This window comes from Phyllosticta capitalensis (assembly GCF_038381095.1).
Source record: "Phyllosticta capitalensis strain CBS 128856 chromosome Unknown BKA78scaffold_5, whole genome shotgun sequence".
NCBI lineage: Eukaryota > Fungi > Ascomycota > Dothideomycetes > Botryosphaeriales > Phyllostictaceae > Phyllosticta > Phyllosticta capitalensis.
The window spans coordinates 2,700,502-2,718,588 of NW_027117443.1; the positions used below are offsets into that span (position 1 = coordinate 2,700,502).

The following is an 18,087-nucleotide window of genomic DNA, read 5'->3' on the forward strand; positions in this document are numbered from 1 at the left end:
CCTTCAGCTCGCATTCTGTCCACAGAGAACCTCGTTGAATCCTGCAACAACCCTACTGCCGCGCGCAGCGCAGCGAAGCCCTGCAGCCATGCTTCCGGGGTTTGAAAAAAGTACCCATTCCACCAAAGTAAGCATCAACCACTAACAGTATATTCTCATCAGGTCTTGTCGCTGTCTTTTCGTTAGCTTAGACCCTGCCTTGCGCCGAATCCTCCACAATCCATCCTCAAATCCGTTGATCTCGAAAGCTTGCTCATACCTCGATTGGATAGGCATACAGCCTCATATACCGCACCCTACATCCTCTCCCCGCGACAAGCTCCTCTATCGAATCAACTTGTCCGCTCCGCCGATGGCGACGACCCTTGGCCATTCAAGTTCTGTCACCTCGTGTTATCTTTCGGCTTCGGCAAGTCCATCTCGTCGTCGCAAGCCTGCACGATCACGCGAACGCGATGCCCCTGAGCCGGCAGATTTCGCTCGATATTTCCTCTTAGACGGGCAGAGGAAAACCAAATCCCTCCACGAGGCGCCTCCTGTCGTCAGGCACCCGCGAAGTGCCTCTCATCCCCCGTGCAAACGCCCCGTCTCCACTCAAAATCGAAACATGTACCCAGAGACATCGGTTGCACGGTCTTGGTGGTCAGAAAGCAAAATGACGACAGAATGGTGGACAGTACGACCATCGATACATGTAGCTGGCTCGGGCGGTCTTGGAGGAGTCGTCGTGAATTTAGAGTTGTGTCGGCCCCACGGACCGTCGAGCCGCTAGTTTTTGTTGCTCCACCAACCCCTGTTGACAGCTCGGTCCGTCCCACTGGCCACCGCGGTCAAGTCTCACTACCTAACCACTCACAGCAGGCACGACGCTGAGTCTCTCGAGCTATTCCCTCGTGTACAGTTTCGTTGGCCACACACGGCCTCAATGCCACACACGGCCTCAAATGCCACACGGCCTCATACCACTCTCAGCGTATCGTCAGACACCACGCAGCCCGGGCGGAACATCGACGAGGTCATTCGGGGAAATTGTCTTTGTACCTGCCGAAGAATGCCGTGCTGTTGGCGGGGGGCTGCTCGTCGGCGGGGGGCTGCTCGTCGGCAGGCGCCTGCTCGACGTGCTGCTGTCCAGCGAACCTCGAGGTTGGCCTTCACCTGGCCAGGGGCAGCCCTACCGGCGCCGTACCACTGCTTGGCGTACTCTGCGCTCTACGCTCAGGGCATTGACGGCCTAAATGTGTCAGCGAATGGCCGCATGGCTTCGTCTTGGTTGACAAACCCTGGTGGTTGTGGTTGAACGTGCCACACTTGCCACTTAATCCTTAAAGACTCCGATTTGAGCTTGGTGGCTCTACTGTTACAGACGTGCAGTCTCGTTAGAGCAGCGCGGAGATTTAATGATATACGGTATGTACTTGAAACGAGGCTGAAATATATGCTCATAATAGAAAATGAAGAAAAGAGGCAATCTGTTGGATTCGCCGGTGCAACTCATGCCCATTATGCCGCAGCATCTCGAAGCTACCTGGTCTTATTCCTGTCCTTGTCTTGTATAGCTCTCTCCGTCGGCTCAGATCACAAGCTTGCCCATCATCTTCTCAACCTCCTCGACCTTCATCTTAAGACGAGTAGTCTTGTCGCTGTTCAGTGATTAGCGTTCGCTTCATCAAACATCTTCCGTGGTTACGTACTCGACATCCTCACGGCGAGGCTGCGTCGGGAGAGATGGAGTCTCCTTGTACGTGCTGCCGCGCCCGTGCACATCCTCCTCGTCCGTGCTGTCGCGCCTGTGCACATGTTAGCTGGTACGCCTATGATAACTCCTCGTGCGCACGCGCATCACACGTACTTGTCGTCAGTGCGCTTGGAGCGACCGCGGAAGATCTTGGACAATGCGGTCTTGAGCTTGGAGCGGCGCGCTCCGGCTGTCTTTTTTGCGGGCTTCGCGCCTCGCAGGAACGATGCGCTGGTCATGCCGGGGTCGCGCTCCGGCCACGGCAACTTCATGTTGGTAGAGGAGTTGGTGCGGGAGGACGTGTTGCTCATCTTGTCGAGGTGATGGAGGTTGTGAAGGCTGTGGGGGTTGTAGAGGTGGAGGTTGTAGAGATGGAGCTTGTGGGTGAAGCAAGCTCAGAGGGCAGTAGTGGTGGGCGGATGTTCGTGGTTGGCTTAAGAGAGTCGAAGATGGTGTTTCCCATAAGCGTGATATATTCGTGTGAAGCGGGCCTCAGGCCATGTACTTCGCGCAAATCCACTCCGTGCAGTGGAGGATTATACAATTGAGTTGGGCTTAACATCAACGAGTAGCAAAGACAGATGGTCAATTGAAGAGTGATAAAAGGTATACAAAGTCTATAGTGGGTGGGAAGTGACTTCCCGCATCCTACTTCTCCTTTTTGGTGGCAGCTTCGCTCTCCCCCTTAGCTATGAGACGGCCATCCTTCGTAATCGTCATCCCTGACTGATTCAAAAATTCATCGTTGAGTTCCTCCAACCTCTTGACCTGCCCACGAATATCTTGAATAAGATGCCGAGAACTTCGGGGATTCGCCTCGTGAAATTCTCGATCACGATTTTCCTGGAGCTTCGCTTCGGGAATTGTCAGGGGAAGGCGCACTCTCTCCCGGAACTTCTCACGACTCTCCCGGAGGTTCGCCTCATGAGTTTCCTGAGCCAGCCGCTTAGTCTCCCGATCGTTCGCCTCGAGACGCTCCATCCGAGCAGACACGTCACTGTTTGCTCGTTAGTCGTTGCGTGAGTCTGATGACTGCCGATGGTCCACTCACTTGAGTTTGGCATCAAAGGCCTTGCCCCTGGACTCTAGCTCGGTCGCTCTTCTATCGAGCTGGGCTAGCTTGGTCGCATTTCTTTCCAACTGGGCTCGCAAGTCGAGCATCGACTGCGAGGGATCCTTGTTGTCTTTACGCGTGCTGCTCGTTCTTTGTTCTCATGTCAGCCTTCACAGCTTGCCCAAATTCTGCGCATGGCACGTACTCAGCTCCAGCGCGCTCGGCGTGGCTGTCGATCTTCTCGGTCCAAGACTTCTCACTGGTGTTGCCCGCAAGACGCATCTTCGCGTCGTGGGCGCTCTCGAAGCTGTGGCGGGACTCCGCGTTCATGGAATGGAGATGTGCGCACGCTTGCTCCTCGTCGAAAACCCTGCGCTTGCGCTTGTCCCGCGAAAATGAGTTGCCCATCGCGTTGGTGTTTCTTTGAGCGCGTTGGTGGTTGATGCGGAGGAGGAGCTTGTGTTGTGGTGAGTTGGATGAGAAGAGAGCGCGGCAGGAAGTGTTGAGCCAGGGGCCAAGGGCCCGCCAGATTCGGAAGCAGCAAGCCTGTCGGCGCGATTCATGACATTGCCGTCCTTGTCAGAAGGTCGCTTCCGCGTTGAGAAGACTACTGAACTCTTGGTTCTACTTGCAATCTTCCTTCTTGCCAGCCGTACCCTCCCCCTGAGCGACCACATCTGCCTTATGTTTCGCGCCGATCTGGTTTTGGATCACGGAGAATGGGACACATCAAGAAGGGCGCGAAAGAACCAATGGAGAGGCTTGCGAAAAGCGGCATAGACTTATCGGGGAAGTCCTTCGAATAGCGATTCTCATTGAGCAGATGGCAGGCCATGAAGGTAGAAGGAGCATGAGTCTTGAGTGGTGGGCTTACGAGAAGAGGCCAGCCAAGCCTAGAGCTTTCTGGTCGTTGCCACAACTAGCAGCTGCAATGTGAGTTTGTCCGAAGGTCAGCAGATACTGTTAGAAAGCAATCTGAAATGCCGAAAGAGCAAGTGCCGGGCGCGAGCAATGGAAAGTTGGTCGGATTGTCCTGTATGACTGTCGAGAGAGTTAGCTCAGCACTGGATTGATTTGAAATTTTGGATAGGGCCAAAGTGATCCTTGCGTGTAGAACCCCTCCCTTTTAAAGGTTTCGCAAACTACAACTGTCGTTTTGACAACGGGTTTACAAAATCAGTGGAATTTTGCGGCCATGTTTTCAAGTCAAGATTGGGCTCGACGTGGTTGTGTTTAGTGTTTGTATCCCTTTGTCTCCTATCACAAGCAAAGCTACTTCGTTGATGTTTCCCAGAATGAAAGCCCTGCGATGATTCTGTCGGACTCAAACCACCATGTAGGCTTCCTCCTCCGACTCTGACTCGGTGTCAAGGGTAGTGGATTTCTCGTCCGCCGCGTCCGAGTCTTCGTCCTCGTTTTGGCCGCCATCTTCCTCCTTCGTCAACCACAAGTCCCCGTCAATCTTCTCCTCGATTTCCGTTTCCTGGTAAGCCCGGTACATGCGTCGAGCCTCATCGCAAGTGGTCGCAAGCTGAACCGCCGGCCGAGTTTCTTCGAGCAAGAGGCGTTGTATCCTTTCAACAAAGTCGTCAACTTTTTCGTCCAAGGACTCCAAGGTGTCTTTCAGAAGATTGTTTCGAAGCGTCACTGTTTCGAAGGTCTGTCTCAAATGCGGCAGATTGTAATCGGTGGTGCAACTGTCACCGTTGGCAATAGCGACCATGAGCCTATTCATTGCCTCGGAGAATTCCCGAAAGCTGCTCTGGTATTCATTGGCTCTCTCGTCAAATTCGCGAAACAAATCCAAATGGCTTTGGTAGCTGTCGTTGGTTTTACCCATCTCGATGTGCCATTCACCAAGAGATCCGTAGATCGAATCTTCCAAGGTTCCGGCGGTGATTTTGTCAATTCTCTCTTTCTCACCGCACATCGAGAGACTGACAATGGCATTGAAGGGCTGACCTCCTCTAGCGGTGAGCAATCCGCCACATCTCTTGTCTCGTATCCGTGTGCTCTCCGAAAGGTGCTTGACAATTCTGTCAATGTCTTCGAGCGCTTTGGTGTAATTTCCAACCAGCCTTCGAGCCATATTTCGGGATTCATGGATGCATGGCATAACGATGTCCTTTTGATCTTCAATTTTCTGTTGTAGAGACTTGATTGAATTTGCAAATTGGCGCTGTTCTTGCAGCGTCGTGACAAGGTCTTCGAGGGAGGAGAGTTGGATCTGGAATGCGAAAGTCAGTACATGCAGAGAAGCATTCGCCACGGAATGCACACCTTCGTTTCCTTCCTGTCGTAAGACTGTTAGCCTAGTTCCAGGCGCAAGGTAGGAGGAAGGATGTACTTCATGAGTTGCTCCATCGACGGCAACCAGAGGGGCTTTTCCACAAGAGGAGAATCCTGCAAGTGAAGCAGCTGGTTCGCAGTGTAGCGTATGATCTTGCCCGGCATGGTGGAGGATGGGCACTTTGAGCTCCAGGGCTGTGTCCAGAATTCGCGAAAAGTCTGTGAGGTTGGAGATTGCTTGTCGAGACAGCGATGACGCCTCTGTCAAGGTAGTGCAATGCCGTAGACCCAAGGAGTCCTCAGGCGTTTCGCTGAGCCGTCGATGTCGACCTCAAGTCGACGAGGGGAGGTGAAGGAGAGAGAGGAAGTTTTCCGCTGCGCAACGAGAGGATATTGTGCGCGGTGCGACGCGGCGCTAGTCCCAAACGGGGCAGTCACTTCCCCGGGGCAGTTGCTCTTTCCCTCTCAACGCCTCCTCCTCTTGACAAGGAGTACAGAAGACGACGACGTTCCTCTTCCCTTGTCAGCACCACAACGACTGCATCATCATTGCACAGCTTCATTTTGATCTTTACCGCATCAATATCTCAGTCAAGTTCAACACCAACATCCGCTTAAACCACCTCTCTACGCACTGCATCATGGACGGCCAAAACCCAAAAAACCACAGCTCGCAGAGCGAGAATCAGACCCAGCTCACTCAAAACGAGACCGACGCTTCGCAAGCCAGCCCTGGACCACACGTCTCGGCATCCGCTCCCTTGTCCTCTTCTGCATACACTCCTCCACGGCCGCCTCCAAGAGCGCTCAAGCGCAAGAGCCCGCACGAAGAATCCGACGCTCCAGTACCGCCGCTCTCTGGCACCTCAGACCAAACGCCGACCAGACCAGAGCGTGTCTACATTTCTCCCAGGTCCCGCGGTGTATCTTCCACAAGCCCGACTGTCATCACGACGCCAACAAGGACGCTGGCGCACCGCCCCATTGCGCGCGTTCACGGCACCCCAGGAAGCCCCGCAAGTCTTTCGGGCCCAGCAAGCAATTTGGCAAGCCCTGCGAGCAACCTGGCAAGCCCAGCAAGCCCCAAGACCCCGAAAACAGCGTCCCGGCTCCTGCCTTCTTCATCACCGGTCAACGAAGACATGGTGCAGGCGACCAGGTCGTACACGCCGCTGCAGCTCGATACCATGGCCTACGTCTCCCCTGATGCGAAGGAAAAGGCAGGAGATGCAAAAGTCTCTGCTCGGCTGGAAGAAATTACTGGTCGAAGACCCGAACATCCATATTCTCTGGTAAAGCATTGGGGAAAAAAGGACGAGCGGGAGGGGACAAAGGGTGAGGATCGGAGAGCGGATTCGATGGACACTCCTGAGACGGGAGGGAGAGGTGCATGAAAGGGCCGGAGTTTGTTTGGGAGGGCGTTTGTATGCCTGTGGTACTTTTTCGCTGCGTCAGTAGAGTGTTCTGTGCCTTTCCACTGCTCAAAGGTGAAAGTGTTCGGGATCCAAGTCGTTCCACTGCTCAGGGACCACATCAATTGAACTCCATTCTTTTCTGGAATGAGATAGTAAGTACTCTTGACTTTGAAATGGAGTTCTGGCATTGCATTGATGATTCAGTGTCACAGAAGATTCTCTCGGCCTGAGCCAAAGCATCTCGAAATTTGTGAGATTGCTCCGCTGATAACTATGATCATGTGCAGCCAGGACTCAAATGTTCGGACCAGGCAAGAGACGTCGTAAATGGCAAAACAAATCTCGCCGCCTTGTCAAACTGCACTTGGAAACAACAAAAACCAGTGGATTGACGAACAAACTTCCTACCCCAAGCAACTCCGCGAGGCCAACGTTCAAAAGACTCCAGTACTCGCAAAACGAAACTTGTTGTTTCCAACCACACCAGAAAGTAGCAAGACCTAGTGATTGATGAGACAATGGCCCACAACATCAAGATCCGCATGGCCCTCTCTCAACGGCATGAGCAAGAGCCCTCCGCCCGGACAGGCAGTGAGGCAGGGCCGGCTGATCCAGTTCGGGTTTGCGCAACTCTGGCACGCCTCGCTGCGCGCCTGCGCCTCCGGCGCGTTGAATTTAACTGGCCTAATACAAACCTCCATCAGACACACGCCCTTCTTGGTGCCTGGGCTTTCCATGTAGCCGCAGAGCCGATTCACGGCGTTGGCTGAGCCGGTGGATTGGTCGAGCCCCCCCTGAACTGCGGCTTGCAGCGGAGCTGGCCAGTCGCGGAAGTGGACGAGAGATGCTTGCGAGCCGTCGCCGTTGTGCGACTTGGCGAACAGGTTGGACGTGACTCTGTCCCAGTTAATCGGGGGGTTGCCTGGCTTCGATTTCTTGCGGGCGGCTGGTTCTGATTTCTCAAGGCGAACTCGCATGACGGGAGCATTGTTTTCGTCGACTCCGTTGTCTGCTTCCTCCTCAATGTCCATGTCTTCATCCTCGCTCTCCGTATCGGACAAGTCGATGATGATGAGTTCGCGCCGGTCGTTGGCCCTGTTGGCGGTAGAGGCGTTGATGGAATGTCCCAACTCTTCAAGAACGCTGTCGTGCATTGAGGAGAGCCCAGAAGATCCACGCCTTGGAGGGGGAGTGATTTGGGAAAGTGGAGTGAGGGTAGAGACTGAAGCGTCATCCGCAATCGGAGTGGCCTCGCGTTGAGTCCTCTCCTGTGTGTCGTCCTCCCCGGAACCGTATTGGCGCCGCGTGGTGTTGCATGTGCTGGACGAATTGACTTCGCCGGTATCCAGGTTGACCACGATAACAGTGGTGGTGACAGTGGTCGTCACGCAAAGGCGCGGTCCCCGGCCTTGCGGTTCCGGTCCAGAGATCAATTCAGCCATTCTGTGTCTGTTAGCTCAGCCTTGCATCGAGAAGAGAGCGCATTCTTACCTCGTATGAAAAGAGCCTTGCGGCAAGGGAAGAGAGTGGCGTGTCGAAGAAGTCAAAGAGACATTCGCCTTACTCCAGGAGACTCGCGATTCACATACGCTTGACGAAGTTATGGGTGCGGTGTTGAAGTTGAACGACCACAGACTGAGAATTAAGAGGCTGAGACTGCGCGGAGGTCTAATGGTGCCCACCAGGGGATATTCAAGGCGGGTGCCCGCGCGACCTAAATCGGCGGGTGCCAAAGCACAAGGGGGTGATGAAGGCGGGTGCTCGCCCATATCCGGCGGGACCCGCGCGGAGGGAGGGTTAACCATCTTCTTCAACCTCTGGAATATCAACGATCCAACAGTCATCTTCCTCTGGCTACACCGACCATCCACTGCTTTCTTCGGTTCATATCTTGACCAGACCGGACCCTCAACACACTTCAAGCCTCTTCTCGCGATCCATCAACCTTCCGGTAAGTATTCCCAGTATTCTGATCGACAAAAAGCTCATGAATTTAGCAGCTCCCCACCATGTCCGACATGATCAAGCCCGCCAGCAACAAGACCGCCGTCCCCTTCCGCGAGGAGGCTGCCGCCGAGGTCGAGGGCGCTGAGAAGACCTCCACCACGGATGGCAACACCTCTACCAGCGACACCGCATCCAGGGCCGAGGTAGAGCGCAAGTTCGTCGAGTTGTGAGTTGACGCTTCGAGGATTTACGTACAATGACTGACCCGAGCAAGGACGAAGATGGTGCATGAAATCTTCCCGGCTGCCGTCGCCGAGCAGGAGGAGTACAACAAGCACGACCCCGAGGTCCGTTGGGAGGACTTGGAGCGCAACCAAGACTTGATTCAGGGTCTGGTCAGGTACAAGGAATTGCTCGACTACATCATGCAGAAGGCGGCTGAAAAGGAGGCTGCTGAGAACGACGAGGGTGGCGAGGAGAAGGAGGAGGTTGCTGGCAAGGGCGAGCACGACCAAGAGAAGGCTGCTGTCGACAAGGAGAAAAAGGAGTAGACGGCCAGACGTCTTCGGCGAGGCTACCGCAGAGGAACACGTGTTGGAAGTCCCTTCAACGGAGTGATCAAATGCTTGAGGTTTCGAGCACTCCTCGGCCTTACTCTTAGGCCCAAATAGGTGAAGCAGTTGGAGTCAAGGTCTATCTAAAAGAATGAGTGTCTGCCGGCGTGGTCGTGAAATGTATGCAGAGAGAGATGTATGGAGACTGAGTGGCTCGCTCGCCAAAGGAAAAAGAGAAAAAAAAAGAAAAAAAAAAAAAAAAAGAAGATCGGACCTGACGCGGATCGAACTCACGGTTATGACGGCTCCAGGAGGCAGATCAGGTGTCGCGGAACACCTCTCCACCCCCTCCCCCCCCCCCCCCCCCGACCAGCACGCCACCAAGACGTACCCGTGCGACACACGCCAGCGCCCGTATCGAAAGTGGAGTGGAGTTTGGTAAATATAAACATGAAAAAGGGCTGGTGGGAGGGCTTTGTGCAAGTTTGGTGAGCTGGGCGTGATCTGAGCGATTCTGGCGGCAGACGCGTGTCCAGAGCTTGCGGGATAGGTAAGTTGATCTTCTGACGTCCGTCTTGAACTAACCTACGTCTGTCTAGTAGTAGCAGCGAGAGTAATAGAGGTAGCTGACTTCGGGTAGCACCCACCAGCCCACCGAGTGTCAGTGATTTTGGCCACCAAACAACATGGAAAACACCCTTAGCTGCCCCAAACCGTCCGAAAGCTAAATCAAGTCCTCCATAATTGCATTCTCAGCTCCTCTGTTGCGTACATGAAGTGCAATAGAGAGGTGTAGCAGCTAGACTTACTCAGTCACTTCGGATTTCGCGTCGCTACTTTGAACGTGAGCGTACCGGAACATCCAACTGACCCTCTGAATATTTTCCACGCTCTCGTTTTGGTGGGCTGAAGACGTAGGTGTTGGCATTTTGGCCTGGGGCGGAGATTTGCGGTTGCTTCAACACCAAACATGATCCGGCACACTCGCTCTGAAATTGACACCAACAGCGACAACGACACGACCGCACAGCACCGCTTCCCAGCTGCTCGCTTCTACCATCTCACACTTCGAAGGTATGCATGCACGCTGATCGACCTTCAACACTCCAGCTGCCGCAACTGACGCTGACACTCACCCAAGACCCAGAACTCATTCACCACACGCTCCCTCAACCTCCCTGTCCGCCAACCCGGCATTCCGCTCAACCCAAAGCTCATCACCTTGACAGCTCCTCGCAATGTCTCCCAAGCCCACCGCCATCCACGACGAGGAGGCCGTCGTTAAGGACAATGGCGACAAGGCCACCACCACTGACGACACCACCGCGCCAAAGCCCTCCACCACGGACCCGGCGAACAGCACTCAGGGCCGCCCATCCGACCTCGATGCCACACAACTCCTATCCACGTTGTGAGTTAAATCTCCCTTCCCACCTCAGTCGCGGCTTTCACTCACTGACGCACATCAACAGCGCAACGCTCACCTCCGAGATCAACAAGTTCGCGCTCATCTACGCCGAAGAGGCGCTTGCGCACCTGAACACGAAGGAAGAGCTTGCACACGAGATGGCCGCCAAGTGACAGGAGATGGAGCAGCTCCACGCAGAGAAGCCGGACACCGCACGCCTGCTTAGCGAGCTGCAGGCGGAGAAGGCGGCCAAGGCCCAAGTCGTGCGAGAGTTGGAGGCGCAGAAGACGGCCAACGCCCGCCTGACGGAAGAGCTGGAGAAGATCAAGGGAGACAAGGACGGCGGCAAGGACAAGAAGGACGCAACTGGCGGGCAGGCGAGCGGACGCGGATGATGGCACCAGAAGCAACGAGGCGCAGTGACAAGTTGCAAGCACAACAAGAGAAAACGATGGCAAACAGACAGATGGAGTCGGCCGACGACTCAAGTGGCGAGAGCGGTAGAACGAAACACGGCTTCTGACGGGTAGATAATCACAAAGAAACAGAGCTCGCTGATCAAACCACCTTCGACGGCCTCGTCTACCCACCATCTCTCTCCAAATCTTCAGAGCCATCGAGTGACAGACAGGTTGCGGCGGAACCCCCTCTCCCAGCGACGTCCCTGCGCTGCAGACTCTTCTTCTGCCGTGCCCATGTAGCTTTGAGTGACTAGATCGGGCAGAGAACAGACGCGCGTGGGTGGCGTGAGATGACACATGATTGATTCCTTGAGCATAGGAGACTTTTCTCTCAAATGGATATGGATACAGGTAGTTGTCGTGTGGTTGTAGGTGCAGGTAGGGAGCATTCAAGCGCTTGCGTCTCAAAGTACCCGACGACCATTTGGAGCTGAACCTAGGACCTAGGTTGGATTTCCTTCGTCAATGACCTAGCTAGCTGCTTTGCGGACTAAAGCGCGGCTTTTACTTACAGGGAGCTATCGTACATACATACGACTGCCGGGTCTGACAGACAGCGGCCTACATACATTACCTACAAACCTTTCTTGCTCTGCTGATCTCCATACCCATCGCCCAAGACGGTACGGTACGGTACGCAACGAATGCAACAACACACTCCCACCAAACCCTCCCGTCCACCGCCTCCCTCCCTCCCACCACGCTACAGCCTTGCCCTCAGCCGACCTTAGAGCCTCGCCCTCGGCCTCGGCGTCCTCCTCATGCCCCCCTTGCCCTTCTCCGCACCCACCGCCTCCCTCCCATCCAACCCGCCCACACTCGCCCTAACAACCTCACCGGCCTCATCCGGCTCCCCCTCGACCACCGGCTCCAACACCGCCTCGCCCCACAACGGGCCCCCCACCAAATCGACCAAACTCAGCACCCTTCTCCTCACCGTCTTGCCATCCCGCCGATTCTTGCCCTCGCGCCTACTCTGGCTGATGCGCTCGGCAAACTGCCACAGCTTGCCCTCCGCCAGCAAGCGTCCGGTTGCCGCGTCGCGCGCGGGGATCCAGTCGGGAGCGAGGCGGCAGGCGGAGGGGACGCGGGGGTCTTTGCTGCGGCGGACGAGCAGGATGCCCTCGTCTTCGAAGCGCGTGTAGGCGTTTTTGAGCGTCTCCTTGTTGACGGCTTCGAAGTAGGACAGGTCGCCTTGGTGGTAGAGCGTTTTGCCGAGGAGTTGGGCGCGGTCCTGCACTTTTTTGATGTCGAGCCAGGGCGAGTCGGTGGGGTCAGTTGAGGATGGGTTGGAGGAGGAAGAGGATGGGGAGGGAGGTGGTGTCAGCATCATCAACGACACGGCGCCCAGCCAGCTGGCCTCGACAAACGGCCACAGCAGGAAGCAGTAAAAGTCGTAGTTCTCGCGGCCGCTCTCGCGCTCGACGGGGCTGAGCTCGACGTACTCGATGCGCGCCAGGTCGCTGCTGACCCTGATAACCCTTAACACGTTATCCATCTCGAGGCCTCGCAGCGTCTTTTCGAGATTGGCGGCGAGACCTTCTGTCGGGAAGATGAACTCGCCGCGGAAGAGCTGCGAGAGGAAGGAGACGTAGTCGTAGAGTTCCTGGTGCGAGATGCGTTGGTTCTCGGGGCCGCCGCCCTGCTTGATGCGGATGTACATGCCGACACTCACTAGGGATTGCAGGATGAAGAGGTGGATCGTCATGTTGCGGTAGAAGGAGAGCTGGAATCGGTCGACGGCGTAGTATGTGTACTCGGGCAACCCAGGAACCAAGCCGACCAACTCGGGCCCGAGCACGTCCAGCGCGCGCTCGACGACCATCTCAGTCGGCGCGCCGCCAAAGTGGGCCACGCGACCACCCTGGGCCTGCACGCGCTGGCTCAGCCAGTCGACGCGGCGGACCAGCTCGCTCTTGCCGACGCCGCGGCCTCTGAGGGTGAGCAGTACGGTGCCGACCAGGGCGGTCGGCATGACAACTGAGACGGCATTGATCTCGGACAGCACGCGGTAGCCGAGGGTGCGCAGCAGGCGGAGCTTGAACTCCTTCTCAAAGTCGGGGGCGTCGAGTTGGTAGGGGAGTTGCTGGTAGCGGGCGCGCTGCTGGTTGATGAAGCCGCGCAGGCTCCATGGCTCGTGGAAGCGCACGTCGACGCGGCCGAGCTTGAGAGAGAGGACGGAGGATGCGGAGAGAAAGTCACGCAGGTTCTCTTTGGCTTTGGGTTGGCCGAGGAGCTCGCTGATGTAGGAACTGCCACGATTGTTAGGGGGGAACTAGCAGGAGGAAGAAAGATCGTACTCGACTTCAATGACCTTGTCGTACTGGGTGCTGACGGGGCAAATAATGGCATCGTCGACGCGCCCCGACAGCACGCTGTCGAGCAGGAAGCGCAGGATGCCAAACTTGGGCGGCAGCAGCTTGCCCGTGCGGGAGCGGCCGCCCTCTGGAGACGCTTCGAGTCAGCATCGTACGTTTGCATGTATCTTGACTCGGACGCCGTGTTTCAACGTGGACCAAACCCACCTATAAAGCACTCGAAATTGTATCCGTACGTCAGCAATGTATCCATATACGACTGAACCAGCGTCGTATATAGCTGGTCGTCGCCGAAGCTGCGGCGGATCCACATGGCGCCTGTTATCGTCAGCCTCGAAAACCACAACACCTTTTCAACACCACCATACCTGCATGCTGCAAAAACGACCCTACAAGCGGAAAGTTGAGATTGTCGCCCGCAACGACTGTCGGCAATGCCAGGCCCAGCCGGTAGCAAATCAGCTGCAGCGACACATAGTCGACGTGCGAGCGATGGCACGGCAAAAAGATGATGCTGTGCTTGTCCTTTTCGGCTTTTTCGGCAACGGCACGCAGACGCAGCACCTCCTCGGACGACACGTGGATGCCTAGTATCCGGGGTCAGTATAGGTTTGAGGTCAAGAGTTGAGGTGAACTACCCTGGTGGTACGCCCGCGTCAGCAGCTGCGTCGCCAGATAGTATGCGCCGCGGATGAAGCGCTTGCTCTCCATCTTGCAAATCATGTTGTCCGTCATGGACTCGACGACGTCGCGCAGCTGGTCCTCAATCTCGCGCCGCCGTCTCTCGCGACGGAGCCAGCGCCTGCGCGCCCGCTTGTCCGCCTTTCCGCTGTTGGCCTTGAGCAGCGCCTCGTCCTCCTCGCCGTCCGTCACAATATCCTGTTCGCTTTCGACGCCAAACCGGCCCTCGCGCTCCTCGACCTCTGCCCGCTTCTCCGCCAACTCTGCAATCTTGGCGCGCAGCATGGGCACGGCCATGACGCGGCTCTTCATGGTCTCGGTGAAGCCGTTGTAGTAGATGGGCTGCCCCACAATCTTGTCGTAGCTGCGCCAGCCGGAACCCGAGACGTGCGACGACAGCTCGCGGAGAAAGTCGAGCGGCGACGCGCGGAAGCGCGCCATGCCCTCGACGAGGTTCTGGTCGGGCGACGGCAGCGACGAGGACTCGGGCGTTGTCGACGGCGGTGATGGTGTTGTTGCGTCGAAGCCTGCTGGGTGCAGCGACATCGAGTCGCCCAGGATGGACAGGTCCGGCGCCGAGGTGGGAGGAGGCACGGCGCCGCTGTGGCCATTCTGGCTACCTCCTCGTTCGATTTTGGATTTGGCCATCTTGCGGTCGTCGTTGGTCGTCGTGGGAGTGGAAACCGGTCTCGGAGATGAGTGAATGCTCAATCGCGGCGCGGCGCCCTCATTGCTTATAGTCCTCCTCTTGCTGTACAGAATTCAATGGTCGATTGCGATTGAGCGTCAGCGACGGGCGCTATCGGGAGCTTCGAGCAAGAGGAGCAGCGCTAGAGATGGTGTGTGGAGTGGCGCACATGGAGGCGGGCAGAGCCGTTGGCCGACATGTGCCAAGACTGGGGAAGCGTGCCGAGGTAAGTCGGGACGACCTACCTCAGTGCTGCAACAACACCACCATCCTTGTGCATATCAAAAGGCGTCAGCACGGCAACATTAAGCTTCCCGGGCCGCAACATCCATCAACTATTCAAATTCATCCTCCCGCTCGTCGTCATGCTTCCTAAATACCAGCCGGCGGGCAGCCAGCCAGTCAGTTGCGGCAATATAATACAAATGAAGTTCAACATGGTGGAATGCTCCCTTCAATCACCAACGCCAAATGCGCCAATCCACCCATTTCGCTTGCTCGCTCTTTTCAAGCGCCTGCCTGTTGCATGATGCGCGGAAAGGACTGACGGGAAAACCGAGAAGAAAAGAAATGAATGCCGTCCGTTCGTCGTGAGTCGTGTCTGTCCATAGCAAGCCGCTCAAAGAAACAAGTCTTGCGTGTCCCATCTATGGTGCCGGGGGGTAAAAATCAACATTCCAACGCATGGCAGGCCGTCTGGTCGTGTAGGTATGCGCAAGGTGACGCGCTCGTCGTGGGGTAAAACAACGCCCAAATGATCTAAGAAAAGAAAACTTTTTCCTCGCTCGCATTCAACAACTTTTTCGTCATGCGTTAAATGCCCAATTGCCCTGGGTGCTCGTCAAATTAGGCGCTACATAGTAGTTTTGGTACGGATGCTGGGGGAGGCTAAAGTCGGCGGCCGTCAGCATGGGATTCAGGATGCCCGATGGCAGCCGCGGGCGCGAGCCATTCGAGGAGGTACTCGACACGCTGCCAGCGCTAGGCGGTGGAGCTGGCGCTGGCGGGAGCGACGACATGGGCAATGCCGTCGTTTGCGGTTGGACTGCGCCGTGGGTGAATTGGTTCATTGACGAAGGGCTTTGCTGGAGGCTTGCAGACATGTCGTCCTGCCAGCCCCATTGCTTCTTGAGCTCCGTGTTGATGAAGCCCACGCGCCAGCCCGTCTCTTGTCGAATCTTGTCCAAGATTTGGAGCACCTCCTCCTGCTCCCTCCTCGTCGCAAGGCACTCGGCAGCAATGGCAAGAGACCGGAGAGCAACGCTGGCCACGCCCCTGGAGGTGTTAGTAAAACTCGAGAACGAAGGAAAAAACTCACCGATCCTTGACGTGCGCCACGATGCCGCAAATGAGCTGCGAATTGCGCACTAAAAGATCCCGCATCTCCTCCGACTCCTTGGACATGGCCGGATGGGTCTGCGCAAGCAAACACATGGCCGTGTGGTAAAAAAGCCTTGCAACAATGGTACAGCGTTTGACCAACCACACTTCTGGAAATGCCGACTGCGACTGCGTCTGGAAAGGAAACAGGTAGGCCATGGGATGCATGGTGCGCGGGATGCAGTCGTTCCACGAATCGCACCACCCCTTGAGCCGCTGCCACTCGGCAAACCTCTTTTGCATGCGAAGCTGCTCGTCTCGCGGCGAGCCCATGGGCTTGCGAGGGGCAGAGGCGCGAAAGTTGCAAATCTTGGCCACAATGTACACGATGCGGTGCGTCCAAGCCTCCTCGCGGCCGGCCTCGGTTTCTCGAGAAAAGTCCATGTCGACGCCCCATTCGTCGGGGTCCCACGCGACTTGCCAGTTGAAGTGCAGGCAGCTCAGCAGCTCCATGCCCACGTTGAGCCAAAAGCAGGCCGCCCCGATTCCCGTCGACCGCGCATTCCACCCGCAGTCTTTGATGAGCGCCCGTGCGCCGGCAATGTGGTTCATCCGCTGCAGCGCCTTTTCGCACATGATTTCGTACACGTTTAATATGACGGCCGTGGTGGCGCAAATGACGGTGTCGCGGTTGGGATTTTGGAGCGAAGCCAGCAAATGGCGCGTGGCCGTGTCGTAATAGTGCAGCGCCTTGTCCTCGGTATAGCGGGGATTCACGAGCGAGAGATGGCGGGCGCCACAGGCCAAAAAAGCGTGCAGCAGCATGGGTTCGTTGAGAGAGTGGAATGGCAACAGTCGCGAAAACTAGACAGTCAGACATGATTGTGGCGTGTTCAGTTTACCTACGTGTTTTTGCGGGTCCATGCTGTCCATCCACAAGCCCACCTCCTCGACAAAGACTTGCATGAACAAGACCTCTTCTTGGTTGTTGAGATAGTCGCGGTTCTTGGCCGGGGCCGAAGCGGTTTGAAACATTTGAGCGTGGGCCGGCTGGGTCGTCTCGTAAATCATGTTTTGATTGTCTTCGTGGAACATGTCTGGCAGCATGCCCTGGATCGGGGGCAGCGGCTGCTGGTGAGACAGCTCGGGAGCGGCGGAGGGCGGCGCGGTTGAAAAGTCGAGGGCCAACCCATTCATGGCCTGCGTCGTAGCTTGCACCTCGGGGGCGCCATATTTGCTCAGACCACCCTTGTACTCGGAGGCAATGTCCCGCGATTCGTCCAAGAAGCTAATGTTCCAGTCCTGCGACGTGGGGACGACGGGCGGAGCTTGGACGGTGGTGTCGATGAAGTTGAGGCGAATGCCGCGCTTGCATAGTCTGTTTGACTTGCGACAGTTTTGGCAGTGCGGAAGGGCCTCGTCGCACTTGAGGTGACGCTCTCGACATGTCAGGCACCCGGTCCGCACTCGCTTTGGCTTGGTGGCTGTCGACTCGACCGTGGGACCATCCGTCTCGCTCATGCTGCTGTGGTTGGGCTGGGGGCGCAGCGAGGCCTGGAGGGCCGTGTGGGGTTCCAGAGAGGAGAGAGGAGGATTTGGGACGTGGGCATGAAGGAGAGGACAAGGCAGTAAAAAGGTACGCGAGAAGGCAGAAGTCGGATTAAACGTCGCGTCTCATTGACAGGCGGCTCGGACAGGTGGTTTGGAAGTATGCGGGCGGAGGTTTGGAGGTTTCGGGCGTGGTTTCGCGGCGCGAGAGTTGGAGAGGAGTACGAGGTGACGACTGGGCGGAGGGAGCAAAGCCGGCAGCGTCATGCGGGAGCTGTAGAGAGAGCAGGCAGAGCTGGAGGTGAGCGAGTGAGAGAGGTGAGAGGAGCGGAGGTGATGCGATGACGACGAACAAGGTGTTGAAGCGGGCGGCAAGTTTTGGCGAGTCGTCGAGGCCACAGGGTGGTTGTGCGGCTGTGGGCTGGTGGTAGGCTGCAAGGGGGTGCAGCTGGAGTGTAGGTACAACAATTCGAGGTGTTGTTTTTGACTGACCTCAGGTAGAACTGTAGACTTTAGATGACATGGAGCTAGCTACAAGAGCTAAAAGAAATGCCGTCGCCGTCTTTCTCTCCCTGAATGAGGTTGCCCGTCAGTCGTGGACCCTCGGCCCACGCAGCGGCCACGAGCTCATCACGGTCTAAACACCAAAAATAGGCGGCACGGAACATC

General features: G+C 56.5%; 6 protein-coding genes across 6 annotated transcripts; 1 reads left to right on the top strand and 5 right to left on the bottom strand.

Annotated features, from left to right (window-relative positions):
• Nucleotides 1-2,356: 2,356 nt before the first annotated feature.
• BKA78DRAFT_344038 (uncharacterized protein) lies at nt 2,357-3,197 on the bottom strand (the record flags this gene model as incomplete). Its single annotated transcript, XM_066890442.1, has 3 exons — nt 2,357-2,732; nt 2,787-2,930; nt 2,995-3,197. 3 exons carry the CDS (start codon nt 3,195-3,197, stop codon nt 2,384-2,386), a joined length of 696 nt encoding a protein of 231 aa, XP_066744857.1. The 3' UTR covers nt 2,357-2,383.
• A 724-nt stretch (nt 3,198-3,921) lies between these two features.
• On the bottom strand, nt 3,922-5,243 carry BKA78DRAFT_380136 (uncharacterized protein; the record flags this gene model as incomplete). Its single annotated transcript, XM_066892963.1, has 3 exons — nt 3,922-5,016; nt 5,070-5,082; nt 5,137-5,243. The coding sequence occupies 3 exons, from the start codon at nt 5,241-5,243 to the stop codon at nt 4,114-4,116; spliced, it is 1,023 nt and encodes a 340-aa protein (XP_066744858.1). The 3' UTR covers nt 3,922-4,113.
• Nucleotides 5,244-5,719: 476 nt separating this feature from the next.
• On the top strand, nt 5,720-6,472 carry BKA78DRAFT_370795 (uncharacterized protein; the record flags this gene model as incomplete). Its single annotated transcript, XM_066892690.1, has 1 exon — nt 5,720-6,472. One exon carries the CDS (start codon nt 5,720-5,722, stop codon nt 6,470-6,472), a length of 753 nt encoding a protein of 250 aa, XP_066744859.1.
• Nucleotides 6,473-6,993: 521 nt separating this feature from the next.
• Nucleotides 6,994-7,935, bottom strand: BKA78DRAFT_353237 (uncharacterized protein; the record flags this gene model as incomplete). Its single annotated transcript, XM_066891521.1, has 1 exon — nt 6,994-7,935. One exon carries the CDS (start codon nt 7,933-7,935, stop codon nt 6,994-6,996), a length of 942 nt encoding a protein of 313 aa, XP_066744860.1.
• Nucleotides 7,936-11,193: 3,258 nt separating this feature from the next.
• On the bottom strand, nt 11,194-14,852 carry BKA78DRAFT_315499 (acyltransferase). Its single transcript, XM_066888549.1, has 5 exons — nt 13,820-14,852; nt 13,550-13,768; nt 13,389-13,499; nt 13,164-13,308; nt 11,194-13,115 (listed from the first exon to the last, which is right to left on the bottom strand). Exons 1-5 carry the CDS (start codon nt 14,508-14,510, stop codon nt 11,591-11,593), a joined length of 2,691 nt encoding a protein of 896 aa, XP_066744861.1. The 5' UTR covers nt 14,511-14,852; the 3' UTR covers nt 11,194-11,590.
• Nucleotides 14,853-14,862: 10 nt separating this feature from the next.
• Nucleotides 14,863-17,775, bottom strand: BKA78DRAFT_315501 (uncharacterized protein). The gene is made up of 3 exons (XM_066888550.1): nt 16,777-17,775; nt 15,869-16,734; nt 14,863-15,825 (listed from the first exon to the last, which is right to left on the bottom strand). The coding sequence occupies exons 1-3, from the start codon at nt 17,389-17,391 to the stop codon at nt 15,357-15,359; spliced, it is 1,950 nt and encodes a 649-aa protein (XP_066744862.1). The 5' UTR covers nt 17,392-17,775; the 3' UTR covers nt 14,863-15,356.
• Nucleotides 17,776-18,087: the final 312 nt, after the last annotated feature.

Coding starts and splice junctions, on each gene's coding strand:
- BKA78DRAFT_315501 (XM_066888550.1), bottom strand. CDS start 17,391: ATGAGCGAGACGGATGGTCCCACGGTCGAGTCGACAGCCACCAAGCCA. Junction 16,735..16,776: donor GCATGGACCCGCAAAAACAC/GTAGGTAAACTG, acceptor CTGACTGTCTAG/TTTTCGCGACTGTTGCCATT. Junction 15,826..15,868: donor GTGGCGCACGTCAAGGATCG/GTGAGTTTTTTC, acceptor TAACACCTCCAG/GGGCGTGGCCAGCGTTGCTC.
- BKA78DRAFT_315499 (XM_066888549.1), bottom strand. CDS start 14,510: ATGGCCAAATCCAAAATCGAACGAGGAGGTAGCCAGAATGGCCACAGC. Junction 13,500..13,549: donor GTCGTTTTTGCAGCATGCAG/GTATGGTGGTGT, acceptor TGACGATAACAG/GCGCCATGTGGATCCGCCGC. Junction 13,309..13,388: donor CAATTTCGAGTGCTTTATAG/GTGGGTTTGGTC, acceptor AAGCGTCTCCAG/AGGGCGGCCGCTCCCGCACG.